This window comes from Sinohyriopsis cumingii, chromosome 3, assembly GCF_028554795.1.
Source record: "Sinohyriopsis cumingii isolate HCF-2022 chromosome 3, ASM2855479v2, whole genome shotgun sequence".
Taxonomy (NCBI): Eukaryota; Metazoa; Mollusca; class Bivalvia; order Unionida; family Unionidae; genus Sinohyriopsis; species Sinohyriopsis cumingii.
The window spans coordinates 135,679,241-135,706,404 of NC_142963.1; the positions used below are offsets into that span (position 1 = coordinate 135,679,241).

Genomic DNA, 27,164 nt, shown 5'->3' on the forward strand with positions numbered 1-27,164 from the left:
AAAATGTGCTGAAGTGTGGTATTTGAGGTTAGGACAATGAAAGCTTCTTTCCTTTTGGTGTGATAAAGGACCCTTTACAATAATAGCTCTGGGAGAAAAATATCATGCAAGGATGGGAAATATAGGTCACACTGACTTAGGAGACAAGAATGATGCAGTGAGATTCATATCCTCATTGAATTGGCTGCCATTTTTATACAAAGAAAAGTCTGGCCAAAGTGAAGCAAAAACAAATTATAGGTCAAACTGACCTGGCTTGTTCTGTACAAATGCATTACCAATAAAGTTACTGGACTAGTCTAGTTGTTATTGATATGATCTGGATTTTAAAATGCACGCTTAACACATATTTATAAAGTCAACATCTGGCTATCTAACATGTGAGGAAATAAATAAGGATGAAAACAAGCTTGCATTTTTGAAGAAATAAATATTTTTATTATTCATCCTGTATCTAGTTTGAATGTTCATCACATCATTATTCTTGAAACAATTTTAGAACACATTTTCTATTAATAGAATTTTAGAACATATTTTCTATTAATATAATTTTAATACACATTTTCTATTAATATAATTTTAGTACACATATTTTATTATATAAATTTTAGTACACATTTTCTATTAATATAATTTTAGTACACATTTTCTATTAATATAATTTTAGTGTACATTTCCTATTACTATAATTTTAGTACATATCTTCTATTAATACAAGCACACATTTTCACAACATTAAAGATTAACTATTTCACATGCAAGTTTGGTACAAGACTACCCTAAGAAACAACTGAATGGCAAAAACAAACAACTGTGCCTTGGTATCAAGGTTCTCACATACCTCTGTACAACCCCTCCTCCCAACACACACTCACAAACATCTGATTTGCAAATAATTTAACTTAAAACTTGACACCTTTGCCATTACTGTCATTGTTGAAAGTGTGGAAACTATGATTCAGCATATTTACACAGATCAGATATTAATGCATTGGTTCCTTATTGTAATGCTGTTCAAGGGAGTCACCTAAGTGTTCCTTACTACAATGCTGTTCAAGGGAGTCACCTAAGTGTTCCTTACTAAAATGCTGTTCAAGGGAGTCACAGAAGTGTTCCTTAATACAATGCCATTCAAGGGAGTCACAGAAGTGTTCCTTACCTCAATGCCATTCAAGGGAGTTACAGAAGTGTTCCTTACAACAGAGCCATTCAAGGGAGTCACAGAAGTGTTCCTTACCACAGTGCCATTCAAGGGAGTTACATAAGTGTTCCTTACTACAATGACATTCAAGGAGTCACAGAAGTGTTACTTACTACAAGGCCATTCAAGGGAGTCACAGAAGTGTTCCTTACTACAATGCCATTCAAGGGAGTCACATAAGTGTTCTTTACTAGAGGCTGTTCAAGGGAGTCACAGAAATGCTCCTTACAACAGTGCTATTCAAGGGAGTCACTGAAGTGTTCCTTACTACAATACTGTTCAAGGGAGTGACATAAGCATTCCTTACGAGAATAATGTTCAAGGGATTTACAGAGGTGTTTCTTTCTACATTGCAGTTCACGAAAGCCACAGAAGTGTTTCTTACTACAATGCCATTCAATTGAGTCACAGTAGTGTTCCTTACTACAATGCCATTCAATGGAGCCACAGAAATGTTCCTTACTACAATGATGTTAAAGGGAATTACATAAGTGTTTCTTTATACAATCCTGCTCAAGAGAGTCACAGAAGTGCTCCTTACTACAATGTCATTAATGGAGTCACAGAAGTGTTCTTTACTACAAATCTCTTCAAGGGAGACAAAGAAGTGTTCCTTACTACAATGCCATTCATGGGAGCCACAGAAGTGTTCCTTACTACAATGATGTTCATGAGAGCCATACAAGTGTTCCTTCCCACAATTATGTTCCATTTATTGGCATTTTTACCTTGAATTTTGTAAAATTAATATATACCTGACCTAATTACTTGACTGAACTGCTGACATAAACAGTTCAAAGTAATGTATTTCATTTCTACAGCACGATGGATAAACATTACATCTTTTCAATGCTGTGTGCAGAATAGGCCGACATATCGCTTGTCAGGAAAACACAGGTTGGTATCAACTGTGTCCATAATTAGTATTATTTTGAACAGAATATTCTGGTGACAATTGCCTCTTAAAAATGGTAAGCATTGCTGCATTATATTTTCATCGGTCGAATTTGGTATGCATTTTGCTTCAATATTGGAGACGGAAACCTTAAGTGCGCAGAAATGCCTGACAGCATTGTATATTTGTCAAGAATGTCACAAATGGCAAGTATTATCGTGTTCAAATTTACACTGTTTTAAATTTGTAGACCCATTAAATTCATGTTGGTAATTATTAACCCTTGTGCTTTTTGTCATTTTACTTCTACCACAATCAAATCTATCTATTGTTCATTCGTTCATTTGATCAACAGTATTTCTCGAAAAGAGTGTTGATATTTGGTATTAAAATACCTGTCTAATTTGGATCAAATAATAAAACTAGAATGTATCCAATTCAACACACAAATTAGTGATGTAGTACACAATGTGTGAAGTGATACACATGTTAAGCGAACGTAAACCATGTGGAATAATGTTTTGATGATCTCCTAAAATACTGTAATTTATCCTGAAATTAATGTTGCTCTATGAGAAAAAAATAAACAAAGTACACCATTAAAAAGAGGCATTTATTCACAGTTAATCTCAGCACGATTGTAAATTGAGTATTCAACGCTATTACCTGCCAACCCACCCACCCCCTTTTGCCTTTACGTTGATCCCTTTATTTGTTTTGGCTTCTTTTATAGGTCCCTTGATTACTTGCGCCTCACTTATAGTGCAGTCGATGTTTTTGCACCCCAATGTGCACAAGTTATCGAGGGAGAGGTGTATTACACAATGTAAAAGGACTATTGATTATATCCAGATAATATAGAGGTCTGTATTACAAAAACAGGGTACACTGTACATAGCATTAACAGTGCCTTATACCAGGGTACACTGAACATAGCATTAACAGTACCTTATACTGGGGTACACTGTACATAGCATTAACAGTACCTTATACTGGGGTACACTGTACATAGCATTAACAGTACCTTATACCAGGGTACACTGTACATAGCATTAACAGTACCTTATACCGGGGTACACTGTACATAGCATTAACAGTACCTTATACCGGGGTACACTGTACATATCATTAACAGTACCTTATACCAGGGTACACTGTACATAGCATTAATTGTACCAAAATACAATCTATAACCATAACCACCTTGTAAAAGGGACCTTGTTTAATAAGGCAACTTGTACTGAACAAAAAGTGCATAATTGACAATATCTATTTTGGGCAGACATGCCTCATCTAGTGAATACTGGTAGACATATTTTGTCCACAGGAGGTATTGCTGATTGGTTACTTACGTAGTCATCCGTTTGAGGGAGATAATATTCTGACTTTTTCAAACAAATTTTCACATCAGTTTATTAAACGTCATGGCATAGCTAAGTTTACAATGCCATGCAGCACATAATGAAACACATGCACTGTATAATCAGATAATGTCCCAAAATCAATCAATGTACATGCAGTGTATAATCAGATAATGTCCCAAAATCAATCAATATACTTCAAACATGATACCAGCCTGAATCACATTCGGTCACTATAACATTTAATACTATATACTGCTTGTAACACTTTCGTAAACAGTCAACAGCGATTCTTTCTAACCTTCTTTTGTCACTGTGCAAGATGACAATGGACGCCCAACTGTCATTGTGTTGTCTGCCTGCAAAAAACGAGGATGTTCCTGTCTTAGAGGAAAAATTCTGATATGGAACCAGAGGATTACACCCCCTATGTCCAACTAGCCCAGGTAACTAAATATCATGTTTGGGCTAGTATAAATCATAGAACGAAAAGCCTTTTGTTTGACATGGCTTTCCATGCATTGTTTATGCCTGGTTAGTAGGTCAATATTGCTATTATTACCACCTGACACTGACCAACAGCTTTCCATCCATCCTTTATTTTGGGTTTGTAGATCAATATTGGAATTATGGCTTGACACTGACCAATGGCTTTCCATGATTTCCTGTGCTGGGCTAGTAGGCTAACACTGGAATTATTGTACATCAAAAGCCAAATGGTTCCGGTTTCTGATCAATGGTGCTTTTTCATACCAATCTTGTACATCAAAAGCCAAATGGTTCTGGCTTCTATTTCATGATAAAATATTGTAAATCTCAAAGATAACATTTCATTGGGTTTTTTTATTCTGGAAAGTTTTAATCACTTTAATAGAAACAAAGTGACAAACTGTTACTGTTAATCAATAGTGTTATGTTTCTAATTTTTTTAATTCACAAGCATTTAATGATTCCAAAATAATATATTTAAGGAAAATAAAGCATGCAAAGTAAATTTATCACATGATTTCTGTGTTAAATAGGTTACTATATATATATATATATATATATATATATATATATATATATTTGCTTATAAGATGAGTACAACTGCAAACTGCACAGACCCAGATCTGAAATTGCATAATACACATTTCTCTCGATAACTCGCACACAACAGGGTCCACAAACATAGACCGCACTATCAGCGAGGCACAAGTTACTGAGGGACTTCCAAAACTTGGATAAAATTGCTTTGACTTCGAGAACACCATGTGTGTGTGTGTGTGGGGGGGGGAAGCAACGTTAGGGACCTGGGCTGTTTATTGACTGGATCCTCATTTTACAATCACGTCGATACTACATTTTAATAATGTGTTTTTTTCTAAGAAAGTTGTTTGTTATTTTGTTTAAATAGCATTTATTTTCAAAATGTTCAGTATGTGAGAAAGCTTGCCAGTAGCTTCTCGAGGGTCGGTGGTTCTTTCCGGTGTTTTCCCGGGTTCTTCCTCCACCATTAATACTGGCTGCCATGTATAGCCTATTGAGTGCTGAAAAATGGCGTTAAACCCTACAACAACAACAATAAAATGTTCAACATATGAAAGATCGTTCCAACTGGTTTCAACAACCATCACGCGAAAAAATCTGTGTATTACATACTGCTTTCTGTTTTCTTGATGAGTCTGGTTCCCGTAGTGGTGCTTAATATTATTTTGCCAAAACAGGAGTCCCATGAGCTAGGAACTAAACTAACTGTTGATACACTGCCAAACAAGATTCATTTTCTTCAAAAACATGCAATATTTATTTCATGTGACAGTGGTCTGTGTCAAAACTCAACTTTTCTATTGTTTAATAAGTACAATATTGATGTTGTGATTTCACTGAAAGTAATACTGAAACTTCTTATCATCCTTGAGGATATCTCTTAGTGCTAGTTCAAGAATTCTCTGAAACTCACTTGCCAACAATGGAATGTATTTGTGAAATCAAGCTCTTTATTTTACGAAGTATTCATTTCGCATGGCTGCCTTGTTATCTTTGATCACACTTATGAAAGAGTCGGATAATACAAAGGAGGTCAGCTTTTAAATCAGTACAACAAATACTTCAGGAAGTCAGCTATCAAAACATGGTTGGCACTTAGTTAGGTTCTCGGAGAAACACTCGTGGATATAGCTGTTACGGTAGAGTGACGCATTTCAAGTTGAATTTCAAGAGGGCACATCACATTTATTATGATTACACTTAAAAGAAACTAAAAGATAGAACTAGAACAAAAATTTCAATTGATACATTGTTTAAATTTAATCTGTATGTATTAAAGTACTGCCGCCACTCGGCGTAAGTCACATTTCATTGATCAAAATTTCCTTACGAATAGTTATTTGTGGTGTCATTTGGAAAGAAAATGTAAAAAACTGTATGATCTATTTTTAAATTTGATAGTGTAAATTAAAATTTCCAGGTCCTCTCTACTGTTTTGTACGATAAAACAAGTGATACATCAAAGTTTCCATTACCAATTTATGGAGTATTTTCTGGTTTAAAAAATGGGATCCACCCCTGACCCTGCATTATAAGTGGATTTGCGAGTTATCAGAGCACAAGTTATTGAGGGAGTGGTGTACAGTGAAAGATCTAGTTTTATGCAATTTGTTAGGAGTAATCAGTAGAACAAACAACATAGACCCTAATCTGACAGAATAAAAACAATGAAGACCCTGATCTGACAGTACATTATGCATTGGCAGATCTGGATCTATCTTCCTTGCAACCGGACTCGACTTGTAATCAAGTATATACAGCACAAATATCATACTCTTTCAGTATGTAACATGTTTAATAATATGGCATGATATAATAATTGATGTAATTATGTAATATATGGCACAAAGGTAATATCAGTTACATGTTAGTAACCAGAGTATAAAGAATGTAATCATCATCTTGAACATCATACACCTTGAGCTGAAGTGTGTATTAGATACAGGATGGTCATAACAGTCCATACCCAGCATAGCTACAGGTAATGAAGTCATTACCTAATAAACAGTCCATACCCAGTATAGCTACAGGTAATGAAATTATTACATAATAAACAGTCCATACCCAGTACAGCTATAGGTAGTGAAGATTTTACCTAATAAACAATCCATACCCGGTACAGCTACAGGCAATGAAATTATTACCTAATAAACAACCCATACCACAGTACAGCTACAGGTAGTGAAGTTATTACCTAATAAACAGTCCATACCACAGTACAATTACAGGTAATGAAGTTATTACCTACTAAACAGTCCATACCCAGTACAGCTACATGTAGTGAAGTTATTACCTAATAAACAGTCCATACCACAGTACAGCTACAGGTAGTGAAGTTATTACCTAATAAACAGTCCATACCCAGTACAGCTACACATAGTAAAGTTATTACCTATAAACAGTCCATACCCAGTACAGCTAAACATAGTGAAATTATTACCTAATAAACAGTCCATACCCAGTACAGCTACAGGTAATAAAGTTATTACCTAATAAACAGTCCATACCCAGTGCAGCTACAGGTAATAAAGTTATTACCTAATAAACAGTCCATACCCAGTACAGCTACAGGTAGTGAATTTATTCCCTTATAAACAGTCCATACCACAGTATAGCTACAGGTAATGAAGTTATTACCTAATAAACAGTCCATACCCAGTACAGCTACAGGTAGTGAAGTTATTCCTAATAAACAGTCCATACCCCAGTACAGCTACAGGTAGTGAAGTTATTACCTAATAAACAATCCATACCCAGTACAGCTGCAGGTAGTGAAGTTATTCCCTTATAAACAGTCCATACCCCAGTACAGCTACAGGTAGTGAAGTTATTACCTAATAAACAATCCATACCCAGTACAGCTGCAGGTAGTGAAGTTATTCCCTTATAAACAATCCATACCCAGTACAGTTACAGGTAGTGAAGTTATTACCTAATAAACAGTCCATACCACAGTACAGCTACAGGTAGTGAAGTTATTACCTAATAAACAGTCCATACCCAGTACAGCTACACATAGTAAAGTTATTACCTATAAACAGTCCATACCCAGTACAGCTAAACATAGTGAAATTATTACCTAATAAACAGTCCATACCCAGTACAGCTACAGGTAATAAAGTTATTACCTAATAAACAGTCCATACCCAGTGCAGTTACAGGTAGTGAAGTTATTATCTAATAAACAGTCCATACCCAGTACAGCTACAGGTAGTGAAGTTATTCCCTTATAAACAGTCCATACCACAGTACTGCTACAGGTAATGAAGTTATTACCTAATAAACAGTCCATACCCAGTACAGCTACAGGTAGTGAAGTTATTCCCTTATAAACAGTCCATACCACAGTACAGCTACAGGTAATAAAGTTATTACCTAATAAACAGTCCATACCCAGTACAGCTACAGGTAGTTAAGTTATTCCCTTATAAACAGTCCATACTACAGTACAGCTACAGGTAGTGAAGTTATTACCTAATAAACAGTCCATATCCAGTATAGCTACAGGTAATGAATTTATTCCCTTATAAATAGTCCATACCACAGTACAGCTACAGGTAGTGAAGTTATTACCTAATAAACAGTCCATACTACAGTACAGCTACAGGTAGTGAAGTTATTCCCTTATAAACAGTCCATACTACAATACAGCTACAGGTAGTGAAGTTATTACCTAATAAACAGTCATATCACAGTACAGCTACAGGTAGTGAAGTTATTCCCTTATAAACAGTCCATACTACAGTACAGCTACAGGTAATGAAGTTATTACCTAATAAACAGTCCATACCCAGTACAGCTACAGGTAGTGAAGTTATTACCTAATAAACAGTCCATACCACAGTACAGCTACAGGTAGTGAAGTTATTACCTAATAAACAGTCCATACTACAGAACAGCTACAGGTAGTGAAGTTATTACCTAATAAACAGTCCATATCCAGTATAGCTACAGGTAATGAATTTATTACCTTACAAAAATTCATAAAAAGAATACATAAACTTATTTGTGGAACTAATGACATAAAAATATCATCATTGCTGTTCATACAACTGTTTACATACATCATGCTAACTGCAAAAGTTACCTCCCTTGGTACAGAAAACTACCTATCCTAAGGGCTGTTCCATTTAAACATACATTGGTACCCAGGGCAGGCAGTTTAAAAAAATATATATGATAGGGTTCTTTTAATTTACATTTTAAAATGATAAGGAAATTCTAAATTGCATTTATGGGTGAGGACCCCATTTCAAAATTCCTTCCCTGGGTCTCATGTTTGTTTTAATGGAACAGCCCCAATGCAAGGCTAATGAATCTGCACTGTTTAGTTAAAATTTTGCTTTCTTTTGGGAGACAATTTCAGTTAATAGTAAACTAAATAGTAACTCCTTTCTAGGTATAATAACATCATTTCATATATATCAATAAAAATTAGGCATTTGCATTTTGGCTTTTGAGGCAGAAGATGTCTGCCATTTGGTTTTAACCAGCTATGTATAACAATTTTGAAAAGAAACACTGGATTTAATAACAGAATAACTGATTAATCAATTTCAAGGAATTTGTTTGTGCAAAATAATATTCTAAATCAAGACAACACAAATGTCAAGAACGTCAAGAAAGATACATTTACAAAGAGAAAGGCAAAGCATATTTTTTATTTATTTTTGAGTGCAAGTCACGTTATCTCTTGTAATATTTACACCCCTTTATAATAATAATCAATAAAAAATACCGGATTTTATGTCTTCACTACTCTCTTCATACCCTCTTAACTATGACCCAGGAATAATGACCCAATATCCATAGCAGAGTTCCCCCTCCACAGGCTACTGCCCAGGGATAGCTGAGGATGGATCCCAAACATTACCCACATGCACAAGGTTACATGGGAGGAGAACCAAAACATTATGTGATTTTCAGATGGTTACCTGGAGAGGAAGAAAATAATTACCACTCTTACACATGGTTACCTGTCGGGAAACTAAAACATTATGACCCTTGAACATAAATACTTGAGGAGGAACCATAAAATTACCCTGCCCATTGCATATGATCATCTGGGATGGGAACACAAATATTACCCTCTCACATATGGTTACCTGTGGATGAAAGTGAAACACTACCCCACTTGCACAAGGTAACCTGGAGAGGGAACCTAAAACACTACCCCTATTCACATGGTTACCTGGATGATTATGAAAATCCTAATTCTATATAAAACCTCTTACCATTACATGCACAGCACCTTTCATCCATTTGAGTCATCTAACTTCTGTCTCTTTTCACCATCCGGTACCACTTCTGTTTGTATAGTAACCTCCACATCATTTTCATCTCCCTTAGCTGGTTCAACCTCACTGGCTATCATCAGAGAAACAACATTATATCGTATCTTGTCAAACTATAAAATCACATACTGTATACACCTTTCCCTCGATAACTCATGCACAACAGGGTCCACAAATACAGACCACACTATAAGTGATTTACTGAGGGACCTCCAAATATTGAAAAAATCGCTTTGACATCTAGAAAACGGTAAGGGGAGGGGAGCGGTATTAGGGAACTCAGCTGTTTATTGACTGAATCCTCATTTTACAATCATGTCAACGATAATTTTTAATAACGAGCTTTTTATAACGAAGTTGTTTGTTATTCTGTTTAAATAGCATTTATTTTCAAAATGTCCAACATATGAAAGATCGTTCCAACTAGTTTCAACAACCATTACATATATGCGAAAGAATCTGTGTATTACATCACTACTTTTTGTTTTCTTGATGAGTCTGGTTCCCGTAGTGGTGTTTATTATTATCCTGGCAAACTGGGAGTCCACAGAGCAGGGAAGTAGTTGATACACCACGAAAACGAGATTCCTTTATTTAAAAAACATTTATTTTGTGAGACATCTGTCTGCATTGATACTTAATTTTTGTATTGTTCAATTAGTACGATATTGATGTCGTGATTCATTTGGAAGTAATAATGAAAGTTCTTATCATCCCTGAGGATATCTCTAAGTGCCAGTTCAAGAATTCTCTGAAACTCGCTTGCCGACAATGGAACGTATCTGTGAAATCAAGCTCTTTATTTTTAAATGAAGTATTCATTTCGCTTGGTTGCCTTGCTATCTCTGATCATAATTATAAAAGAGTTGGTTAATTTAAGGTAGTTTATGTTACTTACACAATACAGTTAATAGTGCTTGATTAATCAAATGAAGTGACTTCACCTGACATACGACCACGACCGCTAGATTTTAAGTTTGCAAGATTTTGGTGCCTTTTAACTTTTCTTTTATTCCACCTCCTTTAATTGATTCAAAAGACATAATTAACATAGTAATACAAAGGAGGCCAGCTTTGAATTCAGTGCAACAATACAATAAATACTTCCAGAAGTCAGTTATTAAAATACAGTCGGCACTTAATTAGGTTCTCAGAGCAATGCTCGTGGACAAAGCCGTTATGGTACATTGACGCACTTTACGTTCAACTACAAGAGGACACATTGCATTTATGACGATTACACTTAAAAGGAACTAAAAGATAGAACTAGAACATAAATTTCAATTAATAAAAAAATTATTTAATTTGTATTTATTTATTAAAGAATACTGCTTCCACTCGAAATAAGTGACATTTTCATTGATCGAAATTTCCTTACATATCGTTAATTGCAGTGTTCTAGGAATGTCGTTTGGATAGAAAATGTAAGAATATTATATGACCTATTTTTAAATTTGATATTTCAAAGTGTTGATTAAAATTTCCAGGTTCTCTCTACCGTTTTCGATGATAAAACGAGTGACAAATCAAAGTTTCCGTAACCAATTTTTATCGTGATTTTCTTCATGTTCAACAAATAGGGATCAATTTTTAGGGTATTTTCTGGTTTAAAAAATGGGAGCCATGTGACCCCACATTATAACCAGGTTCGAGTTATCAGGGCACAAGTTATTGAGAGAGTGGTGTAACTCTGTTTTTTAAAAAAAAATAATATACCATATACTGTACATTTCTATAGTGTCTATATACCATATACTGTATATATATACCATATACAGCATAATCCTAGAGTGTCTAACTATATACCACATACTGTACAACCCTTGAATGTGTAACTATATACCATATACTGAATAACCCTAGAGTGTTTAACTATATACATGTACCATGTACTGTATAACCCCAGTGTCCTAGTATATAACACATACCGTATAACCCTTGAGTGTCTAACTGTATACCATATACTGAATAACCCTAGAGTGTTTAACTATATACATGTACCATATACTGTATAACCCCAGAGTGTCTTACTATATAACACATACTGTACAACCCTAGATAGTCCGAGTTTCCTCTGAGACTTGCCACCCCATTTTTCATATTTGGACATTTATGTTGGGGTGTAGGGTCAGAGCGCATTCCCTATTAAGTGACTTCTATATAATATGTCCAAATTCTATGTACAACAACTTGGGAAATTTGCTTATTTTCGTTATCATGTGACTATATGACCTCTGATGTTATTGACATGTAGGTTCCGTGATTTGTTTAGTCATGTGACTCGGAATGCAAATGGCCAGATCCAGGTCAAATTTCAACAACGACGTACTTTCATCTAGTCTGTCAGTGGATTAAAGACATGACAAATGCTATGCTCATGATTTTTGAGAAAATAAATCATATTCCTATCGATTTCATGCAGATATATCTCAATGAAAGGTCGTTGAGGTGTGCTGGATTGGCTAGAAAGCAGTTACCCCATGCTGACAGAAAATGGTGTCGGCGAACTCCAGCTTTTCGATAGGGAATGCGCTCTGACCCTACACCCCAACATAAGTGTCCAAATATCAAAAATGGAGTGGCAAGGGTCAGAGGAAACTTGAACTAAACCCTAGAGTGTCTTACTATATAACACTTACTGTATAACCCTAGAGTGTCTAAATATATACCATATAATATATACTATCATCTGTCTGTCTGTCAGTTTTGTGTGTAAATGCCTTTCTCTTTTTGTCATATCTCACAATTACAGTATTTCTTATATATTCGTTTGAATTAAAGTTTGCTTCTCTCTTTATGGAGTTCAATTATTTTGCTGTGCATCTGTCTGTCTGTCTGTCTCTTCAGTTTTCTGTCTACATGTCTTTGTCTTGTCTCTCTCAGCAAATCCATATATTTTTTAAAACTTTTGTTTACTAAGTATATTTCATCTTTCAATACAGTTCATTTATGGTCTTTTAAGAACCACTTCCAAAGTTAAAGAAGAAAGAGAAAGAGTAAGAGAACAGAGTACTGGCTAAAGATAATATGGATTATCATAAAAGGAAGAGAACAGAGTACTGGCTAAAAATAATATGGATTATCATAAAAGAAAGTGAACAGAGTACTGGCTAAAGATAATATGGATTATCATAAAAGGAAGAGAAGAGAGTACTGGCTAGAGATAATATGGATTATCATAAAAGGAAGAGAAGAGAGTACTGGCTAGAGATAATATGGATTATCATAAAAGGAAGAGAAGAGAGTACTGGCTAAAGATAATATGGATTTTCATAAAAGGAAGAGAAAAGAGTACTGGCTAAATATAATATGGATTATCATACAAGGAAGAGAAGAGAGTACTGGCTAAAGATAATATGGATTATCGTACTGTCTAACTTCCTCAATCTTGACCATATCTGTATTCATGACACATATCTAATATTTTTTTACTGCTCTAAAAATATTATCCAAAAGCAAAATCAAGAAAATATACCTGTCTCTGACTGCTTGTTTTCTGTTTCCTTTTTTTCCTGTTTGGATTTTAGAAATGCTCGTTGCATGCACAATTTCTTCGTACAAAGAAGCTTGAATTCAAGGTCTTTGGATGCCTTCTCTCTATTTTCTTGGGTTGAACTCTCTCCTGTGTTGACATCCCCTAATAAAACAAAATGACACAATAAAATCTTAGATTCAAAGCTTATGACTTTGGCCTGGAAATTCTGTATGAATACAATTCAATGACAGCCATCCCTCACTACAAAAACACTCATTATAATACCTCCCCTCTCATAATGCAAGTATGGTCACTAATGCAGCCTGATGAACTGAAAGAACTGTGTCATTAAGTATAAATATCCAGTTTTGTATCTTTATGCACTGTTCTGATACAATCTTCATGGAACATCCATCAGCATATGGTGGCATCACCTATAAAGTGGGCCACTTTTATTAACATAATTATGAAAGGGGCAACTTTAACGACTCCCATGAAAATAAATACACAATGGTCCACTTTAATGACTCCCATGTAAAGAATTATACAATGGTCCACTCTAATGGCTCACATGTAAAGAATTATACAACGGTCCACTCTAATGGTTCACATGTAAAGAATTATACAATGGTCCACTTTAATGGTGCCCATGTAAAGAATTATACAATGGTCCACTCTAATGGCTCACATGTAAAGAATTATACAATGGTCCACTTTAATGGTGCCCATGTAAAGAATTATACAATGGTCCACTCTAATGGCTCACATGTAAAGAATTATACAATGGTCCACTTTAATGGTGCCCTTGTAAAGAATTATACAATGGTCCACTTTATTGACTCCCATGTAAAGAATTATATAATGGTCCACTTTAATGGCTCACATGTAAAGAATTATATAATGGTCCACTTTAATGGTGCCCTTGTAAAGAATTATACAATGGTCCACTTTATTGACTCCCATGTAAAGAATTATACAATGGTCCACTCTAATGGCTCACATGTAAAGAATTATACAATGGTCCACTTTAATGGAGCCCATGTAAAGAATTATATAACAGTCCACTTTAATGACTGATGAACATCATTTTAAAGTGGACCAATTTACTGGCTTCAATGTATTGTGTTATGATGTGTAAAACTTTTATAACTCATCAGCAACATTATAAAGTGGGCCATTTCTACAACTTCTTGGAACAGCATTATAAAATGGACAATAACTATGACCTCCTTCAATAACATTAAGTGAGCCACTTCTATGACTTCCTTGAAAATCGTTACAAAGTGGGCCATTTATATGACTTCCATAAACATCATTATACAGTGGGCTGTTCCTATGACTTCCATGAATAGCATAATAAAGTGGGCCATTTCTGTTCACATCCCTGAATAGCATAATAAAGTGGGCCATTTCTATGACTTCTCTGACCAAGATTATGTAGGCTATTTCTATGACTTCCTTGACCATCATTAAAAAGTGGGCCATTTACATGACTTCCTTCAACAGCATTAAAACATGGGCCATTTCTACGAATTTCTATGAATTACATTATAAAGTGGAGCATTTCCTTGATTTCTATGAACTGCATTATAAAGTGACATATTTTGACGACTTCCAGGAATTATACAGTCAGAAATTTATATAACTTCCATGATCAGCATTATACAGTGGGTCATTTCTATGACTTTCTTTAACTGTAATCAGATAACTTTTACTGCTTCCATAAAGTGTTTAAAAGTGGACCACTTTTCTGACTTTTATGAACAGCATTTTAAAGTGGGCCACTTTTATGGCTTTAATGAATAAAGTTAAAGAGTGGACCACTTTTACGGCTTTCATGAATGGATTTATAGAGTGGACCATGTTTATGGCTTTCATTAATGGATTTATAGAGTAGGACACTTTTATGGCTCCAACGAAAGGAATTATAGAGTGGGTTACTCTTACGACTTTCATGAATAGAGTTACAGAGAGGGTCTCATGAATGACATTACAGAGCGGGCCACTTTTATGGCTTTCATGAATAGAGTTATGGAAGGGGTCTCATGAATGACATTACAAAGTGGGCCACTTTATGGCTTTCATGAATAGAGTTATGGAAGGGGTCTCATGAATGACATTACAAAGTGGGCCACTTTATGGCTTTCATGAATAGAGTTATGGAAGGGGTCTCATGAATGACATTACCGAGTGGGCCACTTTTATGGCTTTCATGAATGGAGTTATGGAAGGGGTCTCATGAATGACATTACAGAGCTAGCCACTTTTATGGCTTTCAACAAAAAGCTCATAAAGATGGAGAACTTTACAAGGCTATGTTTAGTGGAAGTACATTGACAGTTATTCTTTTCACAATGGATACTCATGTACTATTTACACTTTGTTCACCAGAAAGAAGTAAAATTCCACAAAAATTTCCTTTTATTACAACTTGGGTAAAAAAAAATTAAATGTTTTTGTCACTTCTATTCAAGTAAATGTTCACTTCTGTGAAGACAAGACAAAATACTTTTTACAGTTTAAATGCAGAGAACAAAATCACAAAATATATACAAATCTCATTTAAATGAAAAATATTATTTGCAAACACACCTCTTGAAGAATTGTACTGGGCAATAATTGTGACAGTTATCTTTTAAACTAAAGATCAATTTAATTTCATTAATAAACAAACTGCTTTATACAAAAGAATCTCAAAAGTTCTAACTAATACTCCTAAAAAATGTTATTTTTATATTCAATGAAAATAAAATAAGAATAATGTAATCCAAAGAACCCATCATTGCTCAAAACTGAGTAGGAATGAGCAGTGATGTTAAGGAGTTTTGTGAACAGTGATGTTGAGGAGTTTTGTGAACACTACACCTGATTGTCCAGGACTGCTCAAAACTGAGTAATAGTGAGCAGTGATGTTGAGGAGTTTTGTGAACACTACACCTGGTTTTCCAGGACTGCTCAAAAACTGAGTAGGAGTGAGCAGTGATGTTGAGGAGTTTTGTGAACACTGCACCTGGTTATCCAGGACTGCTCAAAACTGAGTAATAGTGAGCAGTGATGTTGAGGAGTTATGTGAACACTACACCTGATTTTCCAAGACTGCTCAAAACTGAGTAGGAGTGAGCAGTGATGTTGAGGAGTTTTGTGAACACTACACCTGGTTATCCAGGACTGCTCATGATTCTACCCTTAAAGTGTGAAATTATCAGTAGACTTAATATTTCCTCCAAAACGATATTTTCAAAGTTTATTTTATAAGAATATTATTGTTTGATTATTAAAATTCAACAGAAACTAGTTGCATGTGCTATATTGGTGAAAAAATATGCAGGCAGATGAGAACTGTAGACAACTTGTCCTGTACAAGTGAATGTCTGAGATAATATGCTGTAAGTAACCTGTCCTACACAAGTGAATTTTTGAAATGCTTGAAGTAACTTGTCCTATAAAAGTGAATGTCTGAGATTATATGCTGTAAGAAATTTGTCCTGTACAAGTGAATGTCTGAGATAATGTGCTTTAAGTAACTTGTCCTGCACAAATGAATTTTTGAAATGTTTGAAGTTGTCCTGCACAAGTGAATGTTTGAAATGTGTATGCTCAGCCAAAAAATGCAGATCCAAAATTTCCAAATTCAACACTCTATTTGTAATCCATTGCCAAAGTAAGGTAGGTAACTTACCAGTCATAGGTTTTTCTTCAAACAACATGCAGGTGCCCAGTGTGTCCTGATATTCGCCAGCAAAAATGTAGTGGTCCAGCTGTAAGATAGGTCTGTCTGTATCTATACCCTGTAAAACAGCCATAATTAAATATCAGTACAGACCTGTATATATACCCTGGAAAACAGCCATTATAACTAAATATCAGTAGAGACCTGCCCCAATGCGTAGACCCCCTCCCCCATCCCAAACACAGACAATATGGCAATTGATTTGTCTGTATACATTATGTGTCCTAATCCTATGTACAACATTTGCCAAATATATTTAAACATGTTGCTGTTATTAGAATTTTTTGCTGTTTGAGCTCTGATCATATCCCACAGACCCCAGGGAAATGTGCCATATACCCTTCTTACAGATGATCATCACATGGGCAGCCTTTGTAGCAAGTCAGGGAAATTTCTAACCAGCAGTTTAAAAGAATAAAATTGGCAGAGAAAATATGTTAAAATGTCAATGCAATTACAAATTCTGCATATTTGATCTGACCCTTTCCCTGAGACCCCAGGTCAATGGTCAAAAAATTACACCCTCTTTCATTTGGTCATCACATATGCAGCCTTTGTATCAAGTCTGGTGAGTTTACAACCAGTACTTTGAAAGGAGATGTCATTATAGACAGATGGACAGGCAGGCAGACAGACAGACAGACAGTCAAGGTATGACAATACCTCCATGCTAAGCATGCAATGATCAGCTACAGTTTATGAGTAATCCATCTGGACAGCTGACCAATCAGATTGCTGCTAGATGTTAGACAAAAGTTATTGATACTTGACATAAGCTAGATGTTAAGCAATGTTTGGGTTAAGAGATTATTATCAGTTAAAAATGCATATATATATATTGAAGGTGTAAACCTGCATTTACTTGGCATACAGATATTCTCAAAGTCCAAACCTGAATCAAGGACTAGTAAGCAGTGAAGTTTTCCTTAGCACAGCCAGTTTTCACATGGTTAAGTCAAAAGCTGGAGTGGTTTCCTTGGCACAGCCAGTTTTTATGTGGTTAAGTCAAAAGCTGGAGTGGCTTCCTTGGCTCAACCAGTTTTTTACATGGTTAAGTCAAAAGCTAGAGTGGTTTCCTTGGCAAAACCAGTTTTTGTTACATGGTTAAGTCAAAAGCTGGAGTGGCTTCCTTGGCACAGCCAGTTTTTACATGGTTAAGTCAAAAGCTGGAGTGGTTTAACTGAGCTCTGAATAAGTTTGTTTCATGACCAAACATCCAATTTCAATCATGTATTCTGATGAGGGACTGTATATTTAATGCAATATTTGTCAAGGACACCCAGCACATGGGATTCTATATTGAAAATTACCTCAAAGGTCAGTAAATTTCAACACATATTTAGAACAGTCTGATAGTAACATTTACTGCAAGATGAGCTGGGGATGTCGAAGGTAATTGTTGACAATAATGTTTAACACCATATTCCCAGTGCAAACTATCAAATAGTAAGCAAAGATTTATGACAATACATTTTACTTAAATTTACATTTCAAAAGGGGAAATGGAAAAGACAGGCTTTAATACATTTCTCTAACACTTACTGAGGTCACAACCATTGGTAAATTGTGATGCTAAACTGGTCTTTCACATAAGAAAATATACTGATATGGTATGGACTAAGTGGTAACCAGTCTACTTGACAAATCCAATCACCTCAGTGCATGGATTTACCCTAAAAAAATGTTTATAAGCACCCAAATGATTCACAAGGCCCTTGTATCTCAAATGAATGAAAAGCTCTGCATCCTTCCAAAATTCCAATATAGAATTCAATAAATTGAATTCACAATCAATTCAATTGCAACTCAATACCATATTTTTTATGTCATGAAGAAGTGGTGGCTGAAAATTCTTGATTTTTCCCCAATATTATTCAATATTTGCAAAATGAAATGGCTTTTGTGACAATCCATATAAATCCTTCCACCTTTTTACTTGTATGACAGAAAATAGTAGTGAACTTATGACAATACTTGTAAATCCTTCCCTTTCACATGTGTAACATGAAATGGTAGTGAACTTAAGACAAGCAAAAAATTCCTTCCCTTTCACATGTGTAACATAAAATGAATGTGAACTTACCAAAATTTTACAATCTTTGGCCTTTGACAAATAATCTGTCTCCATAATGCCAGATAATTCCACAATTATATGGGTTTCCTGAAAATGGAAAAACAAAGTTCATATTTCCGTGTGCCATTTGTTCACACGATTTCTGCTTTGAAGAAATTAAAATAATTGCATAGCAAAGTATACATTTGGTGATTATTACTTACAATCTTATGAAGACCTGAAATAGAAAATACCTAATTCTTTATGCAGTTTAAGTAAAATCATCACTCAAGGCAAAGATAATAATTTAGGATTATTTTTTTTTAACCCTAAAAGCATGCAAAATGATTAAATGATGAAATCTTTGTACAGTGGAACCTGTCTTGAAAGACCACCCCTTCAGCCAAAACATAATGGTCTCTCATGACAGGCGGTCTCTCATAACAGGTTATAACACTATATAATCTCTAAATCTGTACATGGAGAACCTGGTCCCTCAAGACAGGCAGTCTCTCATAGCAGTGGTCTCTCAAGACAGGTTTTACTGTATTTGGGCTCAACAGGGGTCAAGCTAGACTGGAATTTCAGGACAGAACAGGAAAATGTGAAAGCTGGACAGGGACAAGTGGAAGCAAAGCAAGAAATGCAATGTATTTTTATGAATGTGCGTGCTGGTTTCGTTCTTTTATTTGAATTATGCCAACTGTTTCCCAGTATGAATATTTTTGCATTTAACACTGGTTTTAAGCAATAATGTATTTACAAGTAGAAAATTTTCTCAGTTGTATGTACACTGTATATTATAAACACATCTGACAGATGTTTATAAAATATCATATTCATATGCAGTATAATTTGGCAAAATGACTCAAAAAGAGATCAACAGAAGCAATACATTGTAATGAATTTGACTGAGTAACTAGATTACAGGATTGTAATTAGAGGTTACTAAAAATGCTTTATGAACTACTGGTACCCTTAATTATGAATATTTTTTTACTTTCTGAAAATGTAGCCATTACATACCCTGAAGTCTTTTTCCTAATAAGTTCATACTGTGACACAAGCAAATGGGCCTGTTTTAAAGTTGCATTGGCCTACATTTCTGTAGGCAGGAAAGCGATGGAAGCCAAGAATAATGAAATGAGTTAAAACTCCTGTATAATTCTTTAACGAACCCAATAAAAATATATTAATGCTGACAAAGATATTTTGAAAGCTTCGTTTCATTCAAGATTCTTATAATCCTTTAACCACATTAGGTATTCCTGACTTCTATAGCATTCCAGCCAACTGAAATATAGGTCAATGGAATTTTAAAACATGTCCATTTGCTTGTATGGGAATGATAATTTGTAAGGAAAATGATATCAGAGTAAGTAAAATCTGACTAAAACATTACATCTTTAATTTGTAGAAATGTGCCGATATGGTCTGCCAAGTGTGTGAGATATTCCTGAAAATTTAACTTATTGTTCCGATCTTAATCGACATCAAAACACGCTACACATTGCCGTTATTTGGGTGGTAAGACTTTGATGCCTAAAACATAAATTTCATTGTAGACTTACCTGAAGCATATTTCTCAAAGTATTTAAGTACGTTAACACTGACTACTTAATAATACCTTGAACAATGCACATAGTGCCCACAGGACTTGTTACAAAGAAACTTAGGATTATCTACCACAGGTTCTACCCTCCTAATCCCTCAGTTCTTTGATGGATTTTCTTTGTAACAAGCCCCTGTACTAGTCCTACAATGGAAGACACATCATATTTATTTATGTTTTAGTGCTATGCCTTACTACTCAAACAATGGGCTTGTTTAGTGTGTTTCGATGTTGGTTGACATTGGAACATGTAGTCAAAGTTTGAGGAACTTCTTACACACTTGGCAGCCCATACTGACATTCTTTCCAGAAATTGATATGTAATTAAATATACTTACTGTGCTGTTTTTATCCCGGTAGAATACAAATCTGACATTACCACATGGAAGCATTTTCATGCTCCATTGAAATACAGCTGAATTTGTTGAAATGCGATGGCAGTTGAGGTAGGCCGAAGTAAGTTCAAGTAGGTTCATGTGGGGGATATGTTTCTTGAACAAATCGAAATGTTGCTTACAGTTCTCATAGGCATAATATATTTTTATTCATTTTGTTAAAGAATAATATTTCAGCTTAACCCTATTTCAGCATTCCCGGCTTTCATCGCTTTCCAACCAACTGAAATGTAGGCCAATGGAACTTGAAAACAGGTCCATTTCATTTAAGAATTTGAGTTTATTAGACAAAAGACATAAGAGTAAGTAAAGTCGGACTAAAACTTTATGACTTTATAGAAAAGAATCGTTACTGGCTGCCAGCTGTGTGAGATATTCCTGAAAAATCTGACTTTCATTACGATGTTAGTCAACATCAAAACAGTGCCATTATTTAGGCACTAAGACCCAGACATCCAAAACATAAATATCAGCATCAAGGTCTTACATGTAGGACACAGGGTACTAATGGTATGGAAAATGGCAACCAGCCTGGAAATGGGTGAACATAAAATAAAGTATACAGGGATGGTCCTGGCTTTTAAAAAGCTGTCGCCAAAAAAATCGCCAACCTCAATATTTTGTCGCCAATTTTCAAAAAGTGTCGCCAGAACAAGTAGTGTACATTTTTTCAAGTGTTAATTTAGTCTATTAATGTAACAGGCAACAAAAATTACAAAAGATGGGTTAGTTAATACTCTAATTACAACAAGCATTAACAAAATGTTACAAAGTGTTACATGAAGATCCGTCATGATTTTAGGGCTGCCCACTTGTTGAATGCAGTTTCAAAGTCTAATTTTTCACATCTGTACATGCTGATTCTCATTAAATTCTCGAGAGATGAGATGCAGAGTTTATTTCTGATTTCATATATGGGTTAGGCTGACCAGGATTGGTTAATAATGTAAGTTATGTTGTAGGAAAAAGAATCTTTTAAGAGCTTATTCTAGTTGTAAGTGGAAAAAAACAAAGACTTTGTTTTATTGATGAAATTTCAGTCCTTTAACAGTCTTGAGTTTGGAACACTCATTACTAAAATGAGCACCTGACTCTTTGGTGCGGAATTGAAAGCACATGTTTCAAACACATGCAGGTCCAGAAAATGCCGCGGATCCTTCCCTCTATACAAAAGCTAACATCCAGGTTTCATCTATGCTGATAAATATAGGTTTGATCATGAGCAATCAAAAATTTTAAGTTATTTAATTTTGAATATCATGGTGTTTGCATGGGCTTATTATGAGAATTGAATTAGTGCCATGAGTATTATAGGACTACCTTGTACCAGTGCCCACCACGAAAACATGTTACAAATCAGTAAAACTAATTTTCTTATGTACAAATAAAAAACGATTTGTTAGTTTATGGTACCACTATATTTTAATATACCTCTTCTTCATATTCTGAATCCTCTGATGCCATAATAACTGATAGTTTTTTAGACAATGACTTGGCGTCAAGTAGACCAATGTTATATCACGCTTCCCCTGCTGACAAGCTTGTAGAGTAGCTCCCCTTGAGAGACCAAAACTTTGGCTAGTCCAACAGATTTAAAACTGAACCGGATGAAAAAAATTGCGAACTTCCTCCACGGTATCTAATTCCATTACCTGTCTTCAAAATAACAAACAAGCAACAAACAAGAATATACACAAACGCACATTTATTTCTTTCAAGCGAATCCCCCCCCCCGAATTATCTGTGCTGAAAATGTAGTTCAAACACGTGTGATCTCCTTGGCAATTCCTACTGTCTAGATCATGACCCAGGGGTCGTAACCCAAGTTCGTTAAATATATTACAGGTCATTCCTCTAGGACCACTTGTTAAGTTTGATCCAAAAACATTTAAATATTCACTGTAATTACGTTTTCATAAAAAAATATCATCGCTTTTATGGGAACTCATCGGAGGGCACCAAAATTATATTCTTCTCTTGGATGGTTACCACATAGCGCATGTTTTCATTTGCAAAGTGAAGACTATTTGATAAACTAGACCTATTGCATTATTTAGACGTTTGTGTTTCAATATGGCAGTAAAATCACGAAATATTTATGACACTAACATTCACAAGCTGAATGCCTATATGCGATTTTATTAATAATATACTCAACACAGGTATCAGTCTTGAGTTAATATGCCATATGTCTTGTGTTGCCTATATGCGATTTTGTTAATAATATACTCAACACATGTATAAGCCTTGAGTAATATGTCATATGTCTTGTGTTCACAAATCATTATTTAACCTGAAAACGAGAACAATAATTGTTTTGTAATACTGAAGAAAAGATAAGTGAGTGGAGAAAAAGAAAAAGGAAGAATCTAAGTAAATTTATTCAGAGTGAATACACATATTTTGAACTTCTAGTAGTCCATAACATTCGTAAAGTTATATGACCTTCAAGTCAAAGTCGCATGATGGCAATATTAAATGAACCTGATGGCAATATATTGAGTGCCTTAATCTGGCAATGATATATTACTGAATTTATCAAACGAATTGAATACTTTCCAGTTTTTGGAAGTCTTGGAATTTGCATTTAATTCTGACTCAGATACCGCACGTCTCAATTCTCTCGCGTGAAAATATTGTCCTATATGTATACCGAAGCAATATTGCACAATTTGATAACCAGCAACAATTATAAGTATTCTGTCGTTGTTATACAAATTACATTTAAAAAAGAAACTGTCATTTCAGTAAAAAGAACATTTGGCACATATACCATCATTCTTGGACAATGAATTTCCGCCGATAGAACTTCCCATGTGATGTCATATAGTTCTTTCAGTCGGGCCATTTGGAGCTGTTGAGCCCCAAATACATTAATTTTGATGACACAACGATGTTTTTCGACCAGACATTTACATTATTTCATCTGGAAGAATGTTGTGCTTTATTAACATTTTGCCCATTGACAGAGTAGGATTTGTCCACATTATCTTCATATGAGAATTGAGTTTCCTGATTTCCATAAGTTTAACATGTAAACCATGCATGTCCTGGGGGTAGGTGCAAGATTATGTGTGCTAATATCAATGTAGTGGGAACTGTCAACATTACTATAGGCTTCAAACGTTTCTCTGTATATACTCAGTATGCATGTTGGATAGCGTAATGTGTTTTCTTTATCTGGCAGATGTTCAGTTTAACTATGCGAGAGTCCAGCAGCTTTTCTCATTTTCTAATTTTAGCTTTGCATTTTCTTGAAAATACTAGGAAAAGAAAGTGTGTGCAGTACTGTTCAGGAAAATTAAATTATTATAATATAAATTAGTATTCCTCATCCATGAATATCGCTGAGTAATCCATACAGTGCTAGAGTGATTTCCGAGGTATACTTTCTAGTGCAACGGGTAGGGATATATATATATATATATATATATATATATATATATATATATATATCAGAGAGAGAGAGAGAGATTAAAACAGTCTTGTAGACAGTAGCAAACAGTCAGCAATGCAAAGTAATGACTTATATTAACTGTAATGAACTTTTAATGTTTTAATGACATCTTGTTTTGTTTGTCATTTCGCTCAGCATAATCGCCACTCTGTTCGATATTCTCGACGGTTATGGAATAGAATGGTTGCGCTTTCACCGTTTGGTACACTAGCCACGTAAGCCAGCTTTCACTGTTTGGGTCACTAGTCACGTAAGCCAACTTTCATTGTTTGGGACACTAGTCACGTAAGTAGTGAAGGGGGGCACTTTACCGACAATGGAAATTAGCATTACAAGACCCCTTGGGGCACTTTACCGACAATGGAAAATTAACATGGAGAAAAATCGTGGGGCACTTTACCGACAAGGGGAATTAACATGGTGATAAATCGTGGGCCACTCTAGCGTCAAGGGGAATTTAACATGGGAATAGAGTTTGGGCTTGTTTAGGGACAAGGGGAATGGAACATGGGATTTTTTTCTTTTTTTTAAAAAAAATTTTTTAAAAAAGGGGTAGGCAATTCAAAGACTATCTCTTTTCGAGAAATATGGCTGGCCCTGAAAAGGGCCTTTGGGTTTTCTTCTTCTTCTTCTAATTTCTTCTTTTCCTCCACCAAGTTCTTATTTTATCTCCTACACTCTTCTTCTCTTTCTTTTTTTTCTTCTCCTCCTCTTCTTTCTTCTCTTCCTCCTCTTCTTTCTTCTTCTTTTCATTTTCTTCTTCTTTTTCAATTTTTTCGTTCCAATTGCGTATTCTTATTCTTTCCTCTTCATCCTCCTTCTCCTCCTTGATCTCTTTCATGACACCACTAATCTTGTCCTTTGCTTTCCTTAAGTTATTAATTTCCATCTTCACACGATGGGGACTATAGGAATAATGGTCTTCAACCAGTCTTAATAGCATCTGTTCCATTATTCCTAAGTTGTCTAAAACGTCTTGCAAGGTTTGTAATTTGTCCATTTGGTTTGACGCCATCTTCTTTTTATTCTTTGCAGAATGGTTTGAACAACGAACACTATGGGTTCTTATAGTGAAAGTGCGGACGTGAAGGAAAACATCCCCCTAATAACATAAAATGGATCTTACCTAGATCATGACTAACATCGCGCGGACGTGAAGGAAAACATCCCCCACTTTTCTCATTTCATATAATCAAACCCAAACTATACTCTCCACATGCGCTAAGAAACATTAAAAAAACCTATAATCTACTATTCACACAAACATACCTGAGCTCTTACAAACACAAACACACAATCACACAAACACATACCCTCACATTTTTTTTTAAAAAGAGTTAGTGTTTATATTCACACTACTCTACCTACACATTGGCAAATCGATCGTTATTTCTTTTCTAGAGTATTGGGTAGCCCTGAAAAGGGCTGTTTTGTTTGGAACTTCATGGACACCTGGTTAATGGTGGCACCTTCCAGGCCTGGCGCCACATACACATCTTATCCCCCAGTTACTTTTTACCTTTTGGGGGGAGAGAGCAGAGGCAGGATATGTCGCTTCAGAATCCCAATTTTCGCTCTCTGGGATTTTGAAATTTCTTCTCTCCTTTTCCTCCTCCTCTTCTTTGTTTCTTCTTTCCTCTTTATATCTTCTTTCTTCTTCTTCTTTATATCTTCTCTCCTCCTCTTCTTTGTTTCTTCTTTCCTCCTCTCTTATCCTTCCCTCCTCGACAATGGCTTCCGCGGCCAGTTCATTTAATATGCGCCTGGCATATTCCAGATGCACATGAAGCTCCAACAGTTTCTCAAGTCTCGTGTTCATTTTTTGGTGTTGATCAATCAACAAGGGTAGCTGGACTGCCGAACGACTTTCAATTTATACTGAAAGCGCGGACGTGAAGGAAAACATCCCCTAATAACATAAAATTCATCTTACCTAGATCATGAACCAAAAAAAAAAACAACAACGCGCGGACCTAAAAGAAACACTCACTCACTTTTTATGCTACCCATCACTATTGTAAAATTTTTTTATAAATCACTTCAATAGACTATCCACATACTCAAAGCAATCCAATCTAATCCCAAATATACACCTCAAACACTAAGATAAGATATCATTTTAATCTACTATCCACACCAACTTACATTTAGCTCTTACTAACACTAACACACAAACACACAAACACATACCCTCACATTTTTTAAGAGAGAGTTAGTGTTTATTTTCACACTACTCTACTTACACACATTGGCAAATTAATAGTTATTTCTTTTCTAGAGTATTGGGTAGCCCTGAAAAGGGCTGGTTTTTTTTGTTTTTTGCTATGGCATTCTTTTTTAGTTTCTAAGAATGCGATGTCCTCTGAGGATAGACTTTCTGGCGATAGGTCTGCTTCTTCGGAAAGAGAAGAAGAATTCTTTGGTGTCGATACGACAATCGACAAAGCCTCTGTCAGCTTCAGGTTGCTGCTGTTGCTGCTGTTGTTGCTGCTGTTGCTGCTGTCTCTGAAGTCTGTACTTCTCTGTCCATTCTTCTTTCTCCCTGTTCATTTCTTCTCTGAAGAGCTCTTCTATCAGGTCTTCAGTGATTTTTAACATTCTCACATTCTCTATTTCTTCTGGCTTCGGTATCAGACTGTGTCTGACCCTATGCAAATTCACG

At 35.2% G+C, this 27,164-nt stretch overlaps 1 protein-coding gene across 2 annotated transcripts; it reads right to left on the reverse strand.

Annotated features, from left to right (window-relative positions):
• Positions 1-410: 410 nt before the first annotated feature.
• On the reverse strand, positions 411-22,603 carry LOC149803923 (uncharacterized). Of its 2 annotated transcripts, none has more exons than XM_089953739.1 (6): positions 22,477-22,603; positions 19,069-19,146; positions 16,935-17,043; positions 13,256-13,417; positions 9,738-9,853; positions 411-3,816 (listed from the first exon to the last, which is right to left on the reverse strand). In XM_089953739.1, exons 1-5 carry the CDS (start codon positions 22,507-22,509, stop codon positions 9,741-9,743), a joined length of 495 nt encoding a protein of 164 aa, XP_089809865.1. In that variant the 5' UTR covers positions 22,510-22,603; the 3' UTR covers positions 411-3,816; positions 9,738-9,740. The 2 variants fall into 2 exon arrangements, with proteins under 2 accessions (XP_089809865.1, XP_089809864.1); XM_089953738.1 differs by having other exon boundaries at positions 9,721-9,853.
• Positions 22,604-27,164: the final 4,561 nt, after the last annotated feature.

What these genes read in the sequence shown, in the direction of transcription:
- LOC149803923 (XM_089953739.1), bottom strand. Translation starts at nt 22,509, where the DNA reads ATGGCATCAGAGGATTCAGAATATGAAGAAGAG. An exon ending in ATTCAGAATATGAAGAAGAG is followed by an intron (nt 19,147 to 22,476) that starts GTATATTAAAAT and finishes TTCCATTTTCAG; the next exon opens with GAAACCCATATAATTGTGGA. An exon ending in TGAAGAAAAACCTATGACTG is followed by an intron (nt 13,418 to 16,934) that starts GTAAGTTACCTA and finishes TTGTTTTATTAG; the next exon opens with GGGATGTCAACACAGGAGAG.